Source organism: Aquarana catesbeiana, linkage group LG01 (genome assembly GCF_042186555.1).
Source record: "Aquarana catesbeiana isolate 2022-GZ linkage group LG01, ASM4218655v1, whole genome shotgun sequence".
Classification (NCBI taxonomy): domain Eukaryota; kingdom Metazoa; phylum Chordata; class Amphibia; order Anura; family Ranidae; genus Aquarana; species Aquarana catesbeiana.
This window is the reverse complement of record NC_133324.1, coordinates 217,157,317-217,176,783: the sequence shown is the minus strand read 5'-3', so window position 1 is coordinate 217,176,783 and position 19,467 is coordinate 217,157,317. Positions and strand designations below refer to the sequence as shown.

Genomic DNA, 19,467 nt, shown 5'->3' with positions numbered 1-19,467 from the left:
TATCTCTCTCCATGCCGCTATCACACTACAAATGGCCACTATGGAAAGAATACTTTTATAGTGTGGGGTGGAATTAAGAGCAATAAGCCATGATTGGATACAGTCATCATGACAGCATCCAATCATGGCTCTGACAGTACTCTGTGCCCTGATTGGGCAAAGCTTTCATTGCTTTAGCCAATCAGGGCTTTCAATGCACTGTGCAGCGGCGCAGTGGATTGTGGTCGTTCTGCGGGCTACATTAACTACATTATAATTTGGTTGTTCGGAGAACTTCCGAACAGCCAATGCTCAACTCGGACCGTTCGCCCATCCTTACTTTTAACATATCAGAACTGCTTTGATAAAGTGTGAAGTGAGATAAAAAGCAATGACTTGTAGTGAAGTGGATCTGTGTTTCTACGCATAATTGTGCATTAAAATTTTAGGAAACAACTTTTCAAATGATTGGATGCTTAAAGGCTAAGTTCACCTTTGTTCACCTTTTTTTTTTCTAAATTCCAGCTTCCCTATGTACCAATATAGCATTAATGTACTTATTTTGAAAAAATAAAACAGCTTTCCATTAACCTCCCTTGCGGTTTTCCCGAGTGTGGCTCGGGGTTAAAATTCAGTACCATTAGCGGTAACCCCGAGCCACACTCGGGATCGCATTGCAGGATCCTGGGGCGGCGTTACTTACCTTGTCCCCGGGATCCTGCGATGTCCCCCGCAGTGTCCGAGGGCTCCGTCCTCCTCCGAAGCCTCTCCGTGCCAGGCTCCGTTCCCTGCGAGCGGCGCGACGCAGGGGGGCGGAGCCTGGCGGCAAATTAAAAAAAAAGTAAAAATCATAACACATACAGTACTGTAATCTTACAGATTACAGTACTGTATGAAATGATTTCACATCCCTTTTGTCCCCAGTGCTTTGGCCCATGCCCTGCATGCAGTTTTATATGATATATACTGTTCTTTCTGCCTGGAAACTGGAGATTGTCCATAGCAACCAAAAAGTGTCCCTTTACGTCAAAAGTGGCTTTAGACCATCTAGAAAACAGCGATAGTAAATTAGAACACTTGCAGAATTGAACGATAGTGAATTGTGGGGAAATTTATTTTATTACTATTTTTTTTTTTTTTAATTATTTATTTTTATTTATTATATTATAATTTATGTTTTTGTGTTTCAAACTTTATCATACCCGGGATATCTACTAGACTCTGGTTTGGACAGATTTAAGTGTGTTATTGTTAAGATTTACAGACCTACAATATAAAACGCCAAATTTCCATGCAAAATAATGGTACCGCTTTCAGCACCTAAAATCCGAAATAATCATACCGCCAGGGAGGTTAATTCTAAACCGGATTACCTCACACTTTTCATAGCTGTTTAAACACACTGCTTAATTACTTCTGTCTTACTTCCTGGTCAGACTTTAGGTCATGACACAGGAAGGAGTTGACCAGCTGATCTCATTAGCACACACCCTGCATCATCTACCCTCAGCTGGTCAACTCCTTCCTGTGTCTTGACCTAAAGTCTGTCCAGGAAGTAAGACAAAAGTAATTGAGCAGTGTGTTTAAACAGCTATGAGTGAGTGAGGTAAGCCTGTGTAGAAATAATAGAAAGCTGTTTTATTTTTGCAAAATAAGTACGTTAATGCTATATTGGTACATAGGAGAGCTGGAATTTAGAAGAAAAAAAAGGTGAACTTAGCCTTTAACATGAACATTGGTATATTATAAAACTACTAGTGTGCTTCTCCACTGGGGAGATTTGTACTCTCTATTCATCCTGTTGATTATTGTCAGTGGATCGGAAAATGAGGAAAATAAATGACTTGGATAGATTTCTTCTTCCTGTCATGTCTACTAGACAGATAGTGAAGGGAAATCTTATCTGATCCCTGAAAATTAAAAAAAATTGTTGGCTTTAGCTATACAGTAATTTTTAATACACTTTTATTAGACAGAAGCTGTGTCTTAGCAAAAAATAAATGTAGAAAACAGTTTTATATATATTATTTGCAGCAGAGTAGCACAAACAATGGTCTTCAATAATAAAAAAAAACAACGGGTTACCTTTCCTCTGTTCTTTGAGTGTTCTGCTGACCTGCCTAATATATCTATTTATACTCACATTAATCACAACTTTTGTTTCTCAAATGCACATTTAGCCCTGGTTCACACCAGTGCGGCTTTAGAATTGCGCTACTTCAGCGCAATTGAAAAGCCGCAGATCAATGAGATTTGGATTTCCGATTTCTTTGGCACTTGCGACTTTATTTTACAGAAGTCAATGCAAGTCACAAAGAAATCACAGAAAAGTAGTGCAGGAACCTTTTTTCAAAGTTGCTGTGACTTGAATCACAATGATTTAAACGGTTCCATCGCCGAAAATAGGGTGCGACTTTTCATGCAACTTTGAAATCCCAAGACAAATCGTATTGATGTGAACAAGGACTTAATGCTTGACACAGCTTCTGTCTCTGATCAAAACCATGAGGCCTTGAGAGTAGAGGTGTATGGGGGAGTCAGGGGAGTTATAGCTTTTATTTTATTTGCTTGGAGTGTAAAATTTGAACTTGAGTCACTGAACTCTGTAAACAAAACACCTTTAATAGCAGGTGGCTAGGTAAACCGGAAAAACTGGTGAAAATAAGCATTGAACCCCACCTGCTGGTTGTATATGAGAATAAAATATTAATATGCAAACTTTTCCTTATTAAAATATAATTAACGCATAAACCCTAAGTATATAAAAACCACTATACATTCCCTTCACAAATTGCACTGTGTGTGTCCTTGGGTGTAGGCAGCAGTAGACAGATTGTGGTTACTCTTTGTTGTTGATCTTGGATAGGCAAGTTGTGCACAGCAAGGGTTATCCGTTGCACATATTTTATTTTATGGAACTTGGACCCAGTCTGCACTATGTAAAACTTTTTTTTTTTATGCAAAAAAATATATTTCTCTAAAAATGCCATAAGAAAATAGATGATCGAGAAATTTGACAACCTAGCCAAAACATTGTTCATTTCGTGAGCCCAAACAACCATTCTCGGTGAAGAGCTGGGCAAAATCCAATGCCCAAAAGCAAAGCTGTCAGATTTCATTGCACAGCTTGTTAGGCTTAGTGCCTACCCACCAGGGCAAGCGCAAGCTTATTCCAGTCATATAGGGATGTGTGAGGTCTTGTTTTGAATCTCTACCATTTTCAATTAAGTTTTTGCTGAAAGATACATAGTTAGTGCAAGTATTGCAGTGAGTAAAGAAAACCTGTCAGGAGAAGCATATGCGGGTTAAATACCATTTGCCTGGCTGTTATGCTGAATCTGTACCTTCTGCACATACTGACTAAAACAAGCACGCAGATCAGGAATGCCACAGAAAACTGAGAGGACATGATCTGCAAACTTTTTCTGTGTTAGTGACTCACATATTGAAGGAAAGGGTTTAGAAAGACAAGCCTAAAGTGTATCTAAACCCAAGAACAACAATGACCAGTATTGCAGTTTACTGGCCCCTAAAATTGGTAACTGCATTTGTTTTTTTGTTTTTTTGTTTGTTTTTAATTTTTTTCCTTACTTTTTAACCTGGTAATCCTGATATTAGCACACTTCCTGTCTTAGCCTATCTTCACATGTATGTGGTGCGGGTAATGCATGTTTCCCACACTGCATCGCAATCATACTGTGTTTGCGATCTGCTGCGGGTGTCATTACAAAGGTAATGACACCCCAAATGCAGTGGGGTTTGCCTGCAATCTGCCAGATTGCATGATACAAAACAACCATGTGATCTGGTTGCGTTGCAGCTCCAAAAAAGGTGACTACACTTCTTTGGTGCAATGCGGTATGATTTGAACCCATTCAGAGTGAATAGGCTCATATCGCACCACACTAAATCACGTGTGAATTGCACAGGAATGCAGTGTGGTTCCTGTGAAATTCACATGCGGGTTATAGTGTGAACCGGGGCTTATGGTGACAAGCGTGCTGGACACCGTTGTTACCCTATTAATGGGAGTGAGTTAGCACTACATACCACTGCCTTGGCACTACATAATACCTTCTTGTCTTTTGTTTTGTAGTCCATGAGATAGCTAGGAACAGTGCTATGATAACTGTCTAGAGGCAGAGAGCATGGGAAGCTATCAGCTTGTTTGCACTTGTCGAGCAGATATAAGACTTTCAATGGTATATTTAACAAAAGGGAGCAAATAAGATTATTTATTTTATTTATTTAATAACATTTATTAACAGAGTTTGCGATTCGCCACTGCACGCTTTAACTGACAATTGCACGGTCGTGCAACGTTGCACCCAAACAAAATTGACGTCTTTTTTTTCCCACAAATAGAGCTTTCTTTTGGTGGTATTTGATCGCCTCTGTGGTTCTTATTTCTTGCGCTATAAACAAAAAAAGAGCGACAATTTTTAAAAAAAACGCATTATTTTGTACTTTTTGCTATAATAAATATTCCCATTTTTTTTAAAAAAAGCAAATTTTTTTTTAGTTCGATATGTATTCTTCTACATATTTTTGGTAAAAAAAATCACAATAAGCATATATTGATTGATTTGCTCAAAAGTTATAGCATCTACAAAAAAGGGGATAGATTTATAGCATTTTTATTAATTTTTTTTTACTAGTAATGGCGGCAATCTGCGATTTTTTTCATGACTGCGACATTATGGCGGACACATCGGACAATTTTGACACATTTTTGGGACCATTGGCATTAATACAGGGATCAATGCTATAAAAATGCATTGATTACTGTAAAAATGTCACTGGCAGTGAAGAGGTTAACACTAGGGGGTGATCTAGGGGTTAACTGTGTTCCCTGGGAGGTAATTCTAACTGAAGAGGGAGGGGACTGACTAGAGGAAGTGATGGATCGTAATAGGAACACATGATCTGTCACTCCTATCAGAACAGAACAGGGAAGTGTGTGTTTACACACATTCGTCCCTGTTCTGTGTCTCCTGGTCACGATCGCTCATGCCCAGCGGTCATCACGATTGTCGGCCACAAGCATTGGCACCCCCGCTGCGCAGCGCGCGCGTGCCTGCTATCCTGACCCCACGTGCCGATGTATAGCTACGACGGCTCCCACAGGGGAGCCAACTTATAGCAGTATAACTGTGGCAGTTGTGGCAGATGGTCGGGAAGCGGTTAAAGGAGAAGTATAGCCAAAGTTAATTTGGCTGTACTTCTCCTATGGATCACTGGAGTGCAATTCGTTTTGCACTTCTGTGACCGTTTGCAGCAGAGAGCAGATTAAAGTCATCACGGCCATGGGAGTCTGAATCTGCCAGGTGCCTGGACTGACACCAGTCTTAGCCTCTCAGTGAGCCGCTGAGAGTCTGAGACGGTCGCTCCACCCCCTCCACATCCCAGCACTCTAATGAGTGAGGAGGGAGAAGCGCAGAGAGCCGTGACTGACAGTGTACAGCTCTCTGCTCACGGAGCTCTGAAAACCGAGTAATCGCCAGTGTTAGATCGCTCGGTTCTCAGTGCAGAGGCGCCAGGGGACAGATGCAGCATCAGACCCATGCTGCCTCCAAGTAGGTAAGAATAAATCTGCAGAAAAAAAAAATTCTTTACTTCTCTTTTAAGTCAGAATTCCAGGTAGATTAATACAAACATTATTTAACCACTTACCACTATTTAGCCACCTGAGCCAATTTTGACATTTCTCACATACATGTTAAAATCAGCATTTGTTTTCTAAAAAATTACTTAGAACCATGAAACATTATTAGACATGTGCACACTGAAATATTTTGTTTCGGAATTTCGTTTTCGTCCGAAAAATAAATTTATTTAGTTATTCCCGAAATTCATTTTTATATATTTTGTTTTTCGTTAAAAATTGCATTCGTCCAAAAATCCAAATTAATTAAGGTTGAATCTAAATTGAAGGCTTATGATGTCTGTCGAATGTTTAGCTGCTATGTCGAATCTTCGTCGTTCATGTTGAATGTATATAGTTCAAACAGAAAATGGACTGGTGATAGTGATCACTGATCAGACAGGTAACAAGATAGGGTATATAGAATCTATATAGCATCTCAATCTATAATATAGAATCAATAATAATAAATCCCCCCCCCCACACACACACACACACACAACATGGGCAGCCTCTGAGGTTATCACTAGCAACACTAGTATCACTATCAAGTTCACAACACTAACACAATAGCAGCAGTTTATTATGAAAAAGTTAAGTTGAACTGTAGCTTGCTTCACTATTGTTCTGCTGCTGTGCTTATGCTTAATTGCTAAATAATTCAGGTTCTCTGACAAACGGACCAGCTAAGATTGACTGTCTTCTGAAATGATTCAGTGTGTGTGTCTCTCTCTCTGCTAGCAAATCGTAAGTGAAAGTAAGTTGGCTGTACATGTGTACTTAGTTCTAGCTATTTTACTGCCCCTCCTCTTTGGTTACAATCAGCCAATAACATTCATCATTATCATTATTTTTATTTTACTTCCCCCACCCAATTCCAGCAGCGATCTTTTCTCTCTATGTCGAATCTTTTCTCTCTATGTCAAATCTTTTCTCTCTATGTAGAATAATCTTGGACTAATAGAGTTAAGGTTAGGCACATTCAACCACAGGTTCGATGGACACAGATTGTTATTGTCAGCATCATGTCGAATCTCCTATATATATCGAACTGTTGTCACAAGAAAACGAAAATAAAGCATCTGTTTATGTCGGATCTTTTGTTTTTCGGATTCTGCACTTTCGTTATAGTTTGTTAAAACGATAATGAAAATACCTGAAATTCGGACGACGAAAACGAATGTGCACATGTCTAAACATTATACATTTTCTGAAAACAGAGACCTTGGGGAATACAATGATTGTTTCTGCATTGTATTTGTAAAGTCATTTATACACATTTTCAGGAAATTATACATTCAAATGCTTTTTAGTGTACACAAACACAATACAAGCCATTGCCCAAGCAGGCTTTGTAGCGGTCAGAGCATTTAAAATCCCTGCTCTACTTCCCCTTCTTTCTGTAGGCTTCTAGGATGAAAACGAGTGATTCTGATTGGTCTGTGTAAGCATATGACTACTTTAACCAGTCAGAATTGCTCTGATCAGTCCTAGAAGCCTTCCAGAAAGAAGGGGGAAAAGAGCAGGGATTTCAAAAACCCAGACTGCTACATCTGCTGCATTGGCAGTGACAGCTCATCGCCCATGGAGGTAAGTACAGCTGGGACCAGGGAGGTGGGGAAGGTGTAGGGTGTTAGTTCACCTTTTAATTTTTTCTGATGGCTGAGTAGTCTTCCCCGCTGTCAGAATACAATAGCTCAAAGGGAGGATTGTCCCATTGACCTCAAATATGTGGATGGGGAAATCGGGTCAGTTTTTTTTCCCATCAATCTACTGGTTGAATGAAAAAACTGAGCAATGTATGGGGCGCCTTACACTTTTAACTGTATATAAAAAATCAAATAATATTTATTTTTTTTTAAATTTATTTCAGGTATTTATTTAATGGTGACAATGTACACAATGCTTTACATAATATACATTTATATCAGTGCCTGCCCAAAGGAGCTTACAATCAAAGGTCCCTCACATGCACAGTTTAGACAGCAGCCAATTTACCTACCAGCATGTCTTTGGAGTGTGGGAGGAAACTCAGACAGGCAGAGGGAGAACACGCAGATTTCAGACTGGTAGTGCCCTAGTTGGGAATTCCCACCTCTCCTTCTGCCAACACCACTGGACTCCTCTCTAATGCAGAGAAATTCCCAGCAGGTTTTTTTTTTTTTTTTTCATAAATCAACACTTTGAGAAGTCCTATTTCCCCTATGTCGCTCATTGGTTCCTTCTGCAAACCTTTACGTCACTACTTGGCCCTGTAGGGAGATACCAGTGAATGTTGTCATGTCTGCGCTCAGTATATGAACCAAATCTTCCACAAAAAGAGATGGTCTCTCCCGTAGGTCAGGTTACAATCGGTATATGATAATAATCTCTAGTCATGAACTCTGGAATCCAGATGTGGGTTTTTTCTAAACAACATAAAAAAAGGTAGAGGGACATTAATACCAGACCAATCTTTAAAAATAGAATACGATAAGCTGGACCATATAGCATGTGTCAACGTGATTGGCTCAAGTAAATTAGGAATAGTAAAAATATTAAATATCGTAGCTGTTCCTATCTGCAGTTGAAAGGAAGACAAAGAAATTCCAGTTTTGTCTCCGAAACAAATTATATTAGAAAAAGAAACATTTTAAACATCTGTGATTTATTAATTTTACACCTGCATCTAATTATTTATAATGTAGGCAGTATTAAAATATGATTTAGCAAAACTTTATGCCCTTGACAGTCTGTATTACTCAGATCACTGTAAAGGAAAGATATGGGGTTTTTTTTAACGATCTTTACTTTTATGGTCTTTGAGCACTCTAGTTGGCTATCTTTTGGCCATCTTGGCTTGTGCTTTTGCTGTTGTGTGTGGTTCTTGGCCAAGCTTTTGATCTCCTACAATCCCGGTGAAGGGAGTAAGACATAAAACCTTTGTTTTTTACAACACGACTTCCAAAGACTCGGCTGTAGGGGAGAGGTCACAACCTTGCTTATAATCTATCTACACATGTTTCCATTACTGTACACTGCGTATGTGTGAAACTGGGCTTGTTTCGAAACCTTTTTAGTGAGGCACTTAAATTGCTAGACTTGAGCTTAGCAATGGTATGAATATTAAAAAAAGCTACCAGACTACTGTTGCTACTTTGTCTCTCATTTCTGTTGCAGCTAGTGATTTGAAAACAAAAGTTTTACTTTTTGAAGTAGTTTCAGGTAATAGTTTCATGTAGCAGGTTGTGACTTATACTTCTCAGTTCTGGCAATTGCCACAGTGATAAATACTCTCTAGGTCTGCTAAAGAGGATTATTTGTCAGTTGTTTTAGGCTAATTTTGACTGCTCTCTCTTACTTAGTAATAAACCAAAAGTTAACATTCACTGTTATCTGTGAGCATTCTTATAAATACATGAAATATTGGACATAGATTCTTCATATTTACCACTTCCAGCTAGGGTGTGTTGAATCTGCTTTCTGCTGCTACAGTTGAGTAACTTACTATTATACTGTTAATAGCCTTTAATCTGATCTGCTGCTCTACAGGTCTGGCCACATCATATACACAAACAATTAAGTCAGAACAAGAACATGTCACCCACTATCCCCTATCTCATACTGCCTTGTAGGAAATTTGTTTTAGAGAGGCAATTACGGTTGGGCAGTGTGGGGCTTCCTTATTAGAGAGCTCTGTATGATATGAAAACAGTGGGGTTGATTTTTTAAGACTGGAGAGTGCAAAATCCAGTGCAGCTCTGCTTAGAAACCAATCAGTTTCCATTTTTTTTTTTTAAAACTTAAAGGAGAAGTCCAGCCTGAGCTCGTTAGGCTGAGCTTCTCCTAAGGGTCACAGAAGTGCAATTAGTTTTGGACTTCTGTGACCCATTTTCAGCAGAGAGCGGTCTGAAGTCTTCTCTCTGCTGACGTCACTGGAATCAGTCCAGGCACCATGTCATCACGACAATGAAGTCTGGATCCGCCAGGTGCCTGGACTGATAGCCGTCTCAGCCTCTCAGCTCCCCACTGAGACTGACGCTCCCCGTCCTTCCACAGCTCAGCACTCCAGTGAGTGTGGGGGAGCAGTGCAGGAGAGCCGCTGATTGACAGTCAGCAGCTCTCCACTCGGGGAGGTGAGAGAACCGAGCCATCAGCAATGTTCGATGGTTTGGTTCTTAGTGCAGAGATGCCGGGGGACAGATGCAGCATCTGGTGCAGCTGTGCATGGTAACCAATCAGCTTCTAACTTCAGCTTGTTCAATTAAGTTTTGATAATAAAATCTGGAAGCGGATTGGTTTCTATGCAGAGTTGCACCTGATTTTACACTTGCCAGCTTTAGTAAATAGCCCCTACAGTGTCATGGAAGTGCATTGTATTAAATGACTATTTGGGAAATAAAGATTTTATAGGAATTTTATAATGAAAACATTATAAACAATATCAGTCTATACATTTTATGTAAAATAAATAATAACATTGATCCAAAAGCATTATGCTTGGTAACCCATTTGCCAAATGCTCATACTATCACTCTCTCCTGTAATATGCAATTGACATGAATTTTCACTTCACTAAAAAGGTACATTCAGTGGTGTCAAATGTTAGTATACCACCTAACAGTTATTAATTATCCTTTGCCTTAAGATCCACATGCGCATATACACATGCATCATATCCTCCTATTGCTGCATCACTGTGAAAAACAATGGTTCTTCATTAGAAAATTAAAAAAAACAGGTTAGCAGACAACCTGCAGTTGAAGATATCTAGAACTATTCTAAAAAGGTACTGCAGAAAGTGTGACATGCAAGTATGAGCAAACATTCATAACAGTTTTGAGAAAACAAAAAACGAAATTGATTTCCGGTGTCAGTGTACTGTTTGATTTTGTCGGATTCAAAATGAGTGCATTGAAAGGTCAATTCGATCTAGATTTGGGAAGGATTACAGACTCTGTTGAGTTTTTATTGCAATATGAGTCCCTGTTGGAAAGATTTTCCCTCTCTTCTTGTTTTGGTAAAAGAAAATGAAAGGAAATGTGGCCATGAGGGACACAGGCAGTAATAAAATCCTGATAGATAATGAGCACCTCCATTTCTCTATTTTCTGGCTAAACATTTGATGCACTAGTAAAGATATATTTTGGTATGCTTTGACACGAGATATGTCAATTTACTGAAATGTAATATCTAAAATATAAGAGAGTACTAATGGTACAGAGAGGGGTAGACTTTGACACTATGAGGTAGATTTACTAAAACTGGTGCATGGAAAGAATCTGGTGGAGCTGTGCATAATAGTAGCCAATCAGCTTCTAACTTCAGCTTGTTCAATTAAGCTTTGTCAATAAAACCTGGACGCTGTTTGATTTATTTGCAGAGTTGCCCCAGATTTTGAACTGCCCAGTTTTAGTAAATAAGGCTGGCCATACATGTTCAATTTTCTTGTACAAATTTCCCTTAGATTTACCGAAAACCGTATAATATGAGGACAAAACTAAACAACACTTTCAATTGTATCCAATTAGGCAGGCCCTTCCATTATATAGTTGAAGGTAAATCTAAAGAAAATTTACAGAAAATTGTACAGAAAATTGTATAATGTATGGCCAGCCTAACCCCCTTTGAAAGGTTTATTGCAAACCAAAATTCAGGATCACTAATTCACAACTGGATGCTGCAAGAACACTTCTCAGAACACATACAGTATGTACAGGCTGGTTCTAATAACGATTTGTAGCTGTATCTGTAGGAGGTTTTACCACTGTGAATTATTGTTTGTACTTTTCATTTATCCCTAAGCCCCTACAATTGCCATCGCTGCCCCATGCCCTTTCTCTTGAGCACCAGTAATGCACAGTAATGCATGGTACTTTGTGCAAAGCATTGCAATTCAATTTATTTTCAAAGGCCCCCCAAGGAATACATACAGTAGGTTTGTTGTGGTGCAGAGAACTTAAAAAAATTCAATTCTGTTTCTTTTTTCATTGCTGTGTGTGGCAGCCCATTCTAAATTAATGGACTGCCTTAAATGCATAACCTGGATATGGTAATGCATACACTACATACAGTAAGTGCAATGTTTTAATTATTGTTTATTACTCTATGCAGGGAAAAAAACATCAAATGTATAAAAATAAAATGTGTTTGCAGTATTAATGTTACCAGGCTTTTGTAATTTAAAATAAATATATTTTGCAGCTGTCTGTGAAAATACCTGCCAAAATGGAGGACGTTGTATTGGACATAATCGATGTGCTTGCGTGTATGGATTTACTGGACCTCAGTGTGAGAGAGGTAAGCTATGACATGTCTGTTGTTGTTAAACAATAAAGTTTCTTGTTTTTTTCAATGTTCACTGTTAATATACTGTATATATTTTACAGTTTATGAGTGCTGGTATGAAATAATCCACTGATTTTAATAATAGGTTTGCTAACATTTTGTTGCATGAAGTTGGGGAACTGCAGTATGTTCTCGCTTTTGCTATTTTTGATACAACTGCTGACATTTTGGTGTTGATTTACTAAAGGCAAATACACTGTGCACTTTGCTAAGTGCAGTTGCACTCTGCAAAAGCAGTTGCTCCACAGCTTAGTAAATGAGCAGAAGCTCTGCTGACTTCCATCATCCAATCATGTGCAAGCAAAACTGCAGTTTTTTTTTTCATTGCACGTGATTGGGTACTCTTTGCAAAGTGAAGCTTTGCCTCATTTACTAAGCTGTGGAACACCTGCACTTTGGAAAGTGCACCGTCTATTTGCCTTTAGTAAATCAACCCTACTTTGTCTAATGTGGCGGTAATACAACAACATTTCTTTTTTCTTAAAGGCCTGCCACATGTCATTGTATTTGGCATTTATTGGGCAATGGTAACCTGCTCCCCAACAGTATGTATATCAATACTCATGGGGAGTTACAGTACATATTTGAGATGTGGCTAAAAGAGCAGTTTCATTTTAAAGTGGATGGTTTATACTGTATGTGTGCAGCAGAATGAAGACATATTTCTTTCAGTAACAAAAATATATAATAAAGGAAAAGAAACAGGGTTTTCTTTGTGACAAATTTTTATGTTTGTTTTACTTTAACAACAAGTGTAGCTTTGAAGTTTCTCATTGTTGAATACTGTGTGGTTAAAAAAAAACACTTTATATAACTGTTAATATAGCTATTATTTATTGTCCTGCAATATAATGGTAAAAATATATTTGTACATTTTTTCTTATATTGCTATTAGAAAAAGTAAGCATTTATAAATGTTGCTGCAAGATAATAATTTATTTTCAGTGGCCTAAATGCTGGTTGATAACATTATTTATTATTAACAATGAAAAAACAGTGACATCAATATCAAGATTTTTGCTTTACCCTAGGTTCACACCTATGCATTGTTAAGTGCGTTTTGCAGTTTGCAGATATACACTACAGTCCATTTAAAATGGTTTCCTATGGTGCATGTTCACACCTATGCGTTTTTCAGACGATTCGTTATTGCAAAGGATCAGGGACTTTTTTCCTGGCAACAGATTGGGTTTTGCTTATAATAGACTTCAATGGACCCGCTCCAAAAATGCAAGTGTTGCGTTTTTGATGCATTTTAAATGCGTTTTGCATTTTGCATTTTTTTTCCTCTACATAACACACTGGGGGGTATTTACAAAACGCAAATCCACTTTGCACTGCAAGTGCACTTGAAAGTGCACTGCAAGTGCACTTTTAAGTGTAGTCGCTGTAGATCTGAGGGGGACATAAAGGAAAACAAAAAACAGCATTTTAGCTTGCACATGATTGGATGATAAAATCAGCAGAGCTTCCCCTCATTTCAGATCTTCCCCTCAGATCTACAGCGACAGCACTTCCAAGTGCACTATTAGTGCACTTCCAAGTGCACTTTCAGTGCACTTGAAGTGCAAAGTGGATTTGCCTTTCGTAAATAATCCCCAGTGTCTAAAGCAGATTGTTAAGGAGCGGGCTGGGAAGCCGGCCGCCATGACCTTAACAACTAATGAGTCATCAGCTCTCAGTAGGCTTCCCCGCTGACAGCTGAATGTAAAAACAAGCATTGGCAGCAATAAAAAAATCATCAAAAAAACAGTGTGGGTCCCCCCAATCCATACCATGCCCCTTGGGTGGGGTATGGATTTTGAGGAAAACCCCCATTTTTTTTTTAAATGGCATGGGGTCCCCCCCAAAATCCATACCAGACCCTGCAGGTCAGGAAAGTGAGGGGACGAGCCAGCGCTCCCCCTCCTGAACCATACCAGGCCATATGCCCTCAACATGGGGGGTGCTTTGGGCAGGGGGGCTCTGCCCCCCCACCCCAAATCACTTTGTCACCATGTTGATGGGGACAAGGGCCTCTTCCCCACAACCCTGGCCAGTAGTTGTGGGGGTCTGCGGGCAGGAGGCTTATCAGAATCTGTAAGCTCCCTTTAACAAGGGGGCCCACAGATCCCGCCCCCCTTATGTAAATGGGTAGTACCCCTAAAAAAGTGTAAAAAGTGAATAAAGACACTACAAGTCTGTTATTAAAAAATAAAACAATATGTCCCCTGGTGTAGATCCATCCTCATTCACGATGCCCGCCACACCACCGAACCCAAAAAAAAAGAAAAAGAAAGCCCCCCTCATATCAAAGACTCCCGCTGTCTACCTGCTCTGCCGTGTGACAGTTCTTAAATAGTTAAGAGGTGGGGCCACCCGCCAAAATGCATAAAAAAACACATGTTCAAAAATGCACCTGAAAACCGCATCGACCGAAACCGCATAAATGTGAACCTAGAGTTAGACAAAGCTTGGTAATGCTTTATTGGTTCTTTATGTTTTCTTAGTTACTATTAAAGTGTGCATTGCAATTACATTTTTCTAAAATACTACAGGAAACGTTTTGTATGGCAGACAGACTGGCTGTTTTACTTGAATGGGATTTTTATTTTTAACAAAACACTGGCATGAAAAAACAGGCATTTCTTTCTCATCCAACAACAACTAAATAATATTTGTTTATCATACCAGCAAGGAAGAAGTCCATTTTGTGAGTTTGCAATTTGATTTCACTGAAAGATGCAGCAACATTATTCTATATTTACCACTATGCTCTCATACTTGTCCATGGAATAGCTAAATACAATTTGATGCATGTTTGTTGATGAGCAGCAGCATGAAGATATGAGTGTTATGGCCCATCAGTAGTCTCTTTGCAGGGAAAGGGAGCTTGGAGCTAGGAGCTTTATGTTTTTGTTTGTTTTGTTTAATTCATTTTTATTGAAACAAGTTTACAAAGTACAAAATGGATAGTACAAAGTGTCAGATGGATGAAGTCATTAAACTTTTTGAGGAAGCTAAAGAGTTTACAGACAGGGTAGACATAATAAACCATGTGTACAATATCAGTGTAGTATAATAATATGTGTAACCAAACCATATATACCAAACCGTATATTTACAGAGCTACAACTATCAACTAATAAAATATTAAAACAAACTCTGATGTAAGAGAGAAAAAGAAAAGTAAAGAGAGGGAGGTAAGAAGGTAAGAAAAAAGGGAAGGCGGAGAAGGTAAAGGGAAGAGAGTAGGGAAGGTCTCCGATGTAGGAGCTTTAAACGAAATCAGCATCTGAGAAATCATTTGGATACACATAGAATCCACACTCAAGGAGCAGACATAATATCCAAGTAAGAAGAAGTACATTTAAAAGCAAACCAACAAGCCCATATCTTATTGAAAATGGGGGTTAAGTTGTAAGATTCATGTGTAAGCTCTTCTATTAGGTAGATATGATCAGTTGTTTGAAACCAATGTTTAATGGTAGGAATAGACTTCTGTTTCCAATAAGTTGGTATGAGGGATTTGGCTACTTTTAATAGGTGAGGGATGATGGAATGTTCCTATCAGCCTGTAGGTTCCCTTGTACAGTGAAAGAAAAATGCCCATGGTTTGTCTTGAATGTTACTGCCTTGTACAATAGAAATCCATTGCAAAATAGAGATCCAGTAAGGGCCTATATGCAGAAAATCTAACCAGATGTGGGCATGCATGGCAACCAAACCACAACCTCTCTAGCAGCAATTCGAAACTTCGAGGAACATTCTGTGAAGTTTAGCAGGTGTGTAATACCAATAGGATAATAATTTGTAATTCACTTCCGTCATCTTCAATGAATTGGAGGAGACATGGGACAACTGCAGAGTCTTAACCTCCCTGGCGGTATGATTATTTCAGATTTTAGGTGCTGAAAGCGGTACAATTATTTTGCACAGAAATTTGGCGTTTTATATTGTAGGCCTGTAATTCTTAGGAATAGTTCACTTAAATCTGTCCAAACAAGAGTCTAGTAGACATCCCGGGTATGATAAAGTTTGAAAAACGAAATAAAAAATTATAATATAATAAATAACTATAAATAATTAAAACACATAATAATATAATAATAATAAAAATTATATAATAATGTAATCAAATCAAAAACACTGAAATTTGCACAGTTGCAGAATTTTAGCTTTTATTACTTTTAGTGTTTGATGACGGATCTCCCCACAAATCACTATCGCTCAATTCTGCAAGTGATTATAATTTATTATCGCTTTTTTCTAGCTGGTCTAAAACCACTTTTGATGTAAAGAGACAGTTTTGGTTGCTATGGACAATCTCCAGTTTCCTGGCAGTAAGAACAGTTTTATATATATAAAACTGCATGCAGGACACTGGGCAGACCACTAGGGACAAAGGGGATGTGTAGTTATTTGATACAGTACTGTAATCTGTAAGATTACAGTATGCTGTATCTATACTATGTGTTTCACTTTTGAATTTACCGCCGAACTCCGTCCCCGTGCGTCGCAACGCTCGCAGGGAACGGAGCTCGGCACTGTGAATCGAGCGAGACACAGCGGCTCGCCGATCACAGCGGGGAGACATCGCAGGAACCAGGGGACAAGGTAAGTAAACTCTTCCTGGATCCTGCGATGCAAGCCCGAGTCTGGCTCGGGGATACCGCTTTTGGTATGTAAAATCCACTCCGAGCCAGACTCGGGAATACCGCCAGGGAGGTTAAGAATTTGGTCCTCTGCAAGGGTATCTCACAGCTCTTGTTCCCAGGAGGTTAGATAGTGAGGGTAAGAAGAGGAATCTATATTTAAAACAGCAAGGTAAAATTAGGAAACACTGTTCCTCAGAGGGGAAGAGGATGATAGAACATTTTCGATGGGGTTAAGTTCTTTCAGGCACCGTAGAGGCTTAGGTAGTGAATGTATGAATTGGGATAGTTGTCTGTAATGCCATTTATCCATAGATGGTGGATGCCGCATTGATCCGATGCTGCATCTGTCCCCCGCCTCTTCTAAGACTGAGAACTAAGCAATCAAAGACCACTGATCGCTTAATAGTCAGTTTTCATTTCTTGAGGCCCTAACAGGCCAGGACAGTACAAATACCCTCCAATTACCCCTTTTTGGAAATTAGTCATTGCAAGGTATTTAATAGGAGGCATGATGAGTTTTTTTTAAGTTGTTATTTTTTCCCAAATTTCTTTGCAAAATTAGGATTTATTATTTATTTTTTCACAAAATTGTTATATTAGCAGGTTATTTCTCACACACATATGCATACCACAAATGACACCCCAAAACACATTCTGCTACTCCTCCAGAGTATAGCGATACCACATGTGTGAGACTTTTACACAGCCTGGCCACATACAGAGGCCCAACATGCAGGGAGCATGTCAGGTGTTCTAGGGACATAAATTACACATTTCATTTCCTGACAACCTATCACACCTTTGAAGGCCCTGGAGCACCAGGACAATGAAAATGCCCACAAAATGACCCAATTTTGGAAACCAAACACCCAAACGTATATTCTATGAGGCATAATGAGTCCCTTGAACATGTCATTTACACACGTTTTTGGAAAATGTGGAAAGAAAATGAAAAACACACTTTTCTATGCATGATAGGGTGGCATGATGATCACTTACTGATGGGATCTATTGGGCACTTTAGTGGCACTGTAGAGCACAAATGTGCCACTGTAGGGAACTGTAAAGCACAGATGTGGCACTGATGGGGCATTGCTGGGCACTAACGTGGCACTGATGGGGCATTGGTGGGCACTGACGTAGCACTAATGGGAAACATATGTGCACTGATGGGGCATTGTAGAGCACTGATGGGGCACAGATGTGGCACTGCTGGGTACTGATGTGGCACTGCTGGAAAACAGATGTGGCACTGCTGGGTACTGATATGGCACTGCTAGGCACAGATGTTGCACTGTTGGGTACTGATGTGGCACAGATGTGGCACTGTTGGGTACTGATGTGGCACTGTTGGGTACTTATGTGGCACAGATATGGCACTGTTGGGTACTGATGGGGCACTGCTGGGGCACATATGGGGCACAGATCTGGCACAGATGGGCACTTCTGGACACTTGCAATTTGGGGGGAAAAAACTCACACAGCCTCACGCTGCAGCTTCTCCCTCCACTGCTTACATGATCGGTGTGAGCAGCGGAGAGAACTGGACATGACACTGGTTTGTTGACAGTGATCGCTCCATCATTGGACGAAGCAATCACGTGGTAAAGGACTGCTCTCTTTGGCCCTTTACTGTGATCCGTGATCAGGAGCGCTATAAAGGGAGGACATCATAGTACGCCCTCCCAGAGTTATCGAGCCACGCCGTAGCCGTCATTCGGCTATGGCCTGGTTATTAAGTGGTTAAGACAGACCGGGTGATTCTTGGATTAGTTCTGTTCCGCACATACAGTGTTTAGTGATTAAAGAATGTAGCAGAGAGAAAAGGCCTGGAAGGGACACATAATGTATTATTTGAAGGTAGAACAATACTCGGGCAAAGTATTCATTTTAATTACATTGATCCTTCCTAACCATGAATGAGATAACAAGATCCACCTTTGTAAGTCATGTTTAATCACGTTCAACAGAGGCATGTTATTGACTTTAAAAGGTTAGATAGCCTGGGAGTGAGGAGGATTCTTAAGTATTTTAATGGTTTTGTTTTTCAAGTAAAAGGTGAAGGACAGTTTAAGTTGTCGGCCCTCTAAAAGGGGTTGTAAAGGCAGAAGGTTTTTTAAGATAAAAAACCTTCTGTGTGCAGCAGACATCCCAGGACCCCCTAATGCTTACCTGTACTCCATCTCTCTCCAACCATGTCCATGAGTGCTCCTCCTAATTAGCTGAGACACAGCAATGGTGCCATTGGCTCACACTGTTGACAATCAAAGCCAGTCAGACAATCAGGAAAGAGGGTGCGGGGCCAGTTCGGGGCTCCGTGTCTAAATGGATACAGGGAGCTGTGACTCAGCTTTGGTGCCCCATAGCAAGCTGCTTGCTGTGGGGGCACTCAACAGGAGGGAGGGGCCAGGAGAGCTGAAGAGAGACCTGAGAAGAGAAGGATCCAGGCTGCTCTGTGCAAAACCGTTGCACAGAGGAGGTAAGTATAAAATGTTTGTTATTTTTAGAGAAAAAAGACCAAGACTTTACAATCACTTTAAGGGTCTCAGATTTATTTAGATTAAGTTTTAGATTTGAAAGTTTCCCCAAAGGAGGTGAAGGGCAACATCAAATTAGGGAGGGTGATTAAGGGATGTTGGATGTAAATTAAAATATCTTCTGCATATGCTGCATACTTGTGTTATAAATCTCTTCACTCGAATGCCATGTATGTTCGGGTTATTGTGGATGGTGAAACGGAATGTTTCAAGTGAGAGGGAAAACAAAATTGGGGAAAGGAGTCAGCCTTGTTGGATCCCATTGTGTAAGTTAAAGGGATCGTTTAGAGTACCAAAAATGTGCATATGGGCAGAAGAGGAGAGGGTGTGAAGAGCATTATCT

General features: G+C 39.7%; 1 protein-coding gene across 1 annotated transcript in view; it reads left to right on the top strand.

Moving 5' to 3' along the window:
• The window catches only part of FBN2 (fibrillin 2), a 320,766-nt gene that overhangs the window by 30,387 nt on the left and 270,912 nt on the right, over positions 1-19,467 (top strand). The window contains exon 5 of the mRNA XM_073625060.1: positions 11,807-11,902. Within this exon, the coding sequence (XP_073481161.1) occupies positions 11,807-11,902 (96 nt within the window). The remainder of the gene's footprint in view (positions 1-11,806; positions 11,903-19,467) is intronic.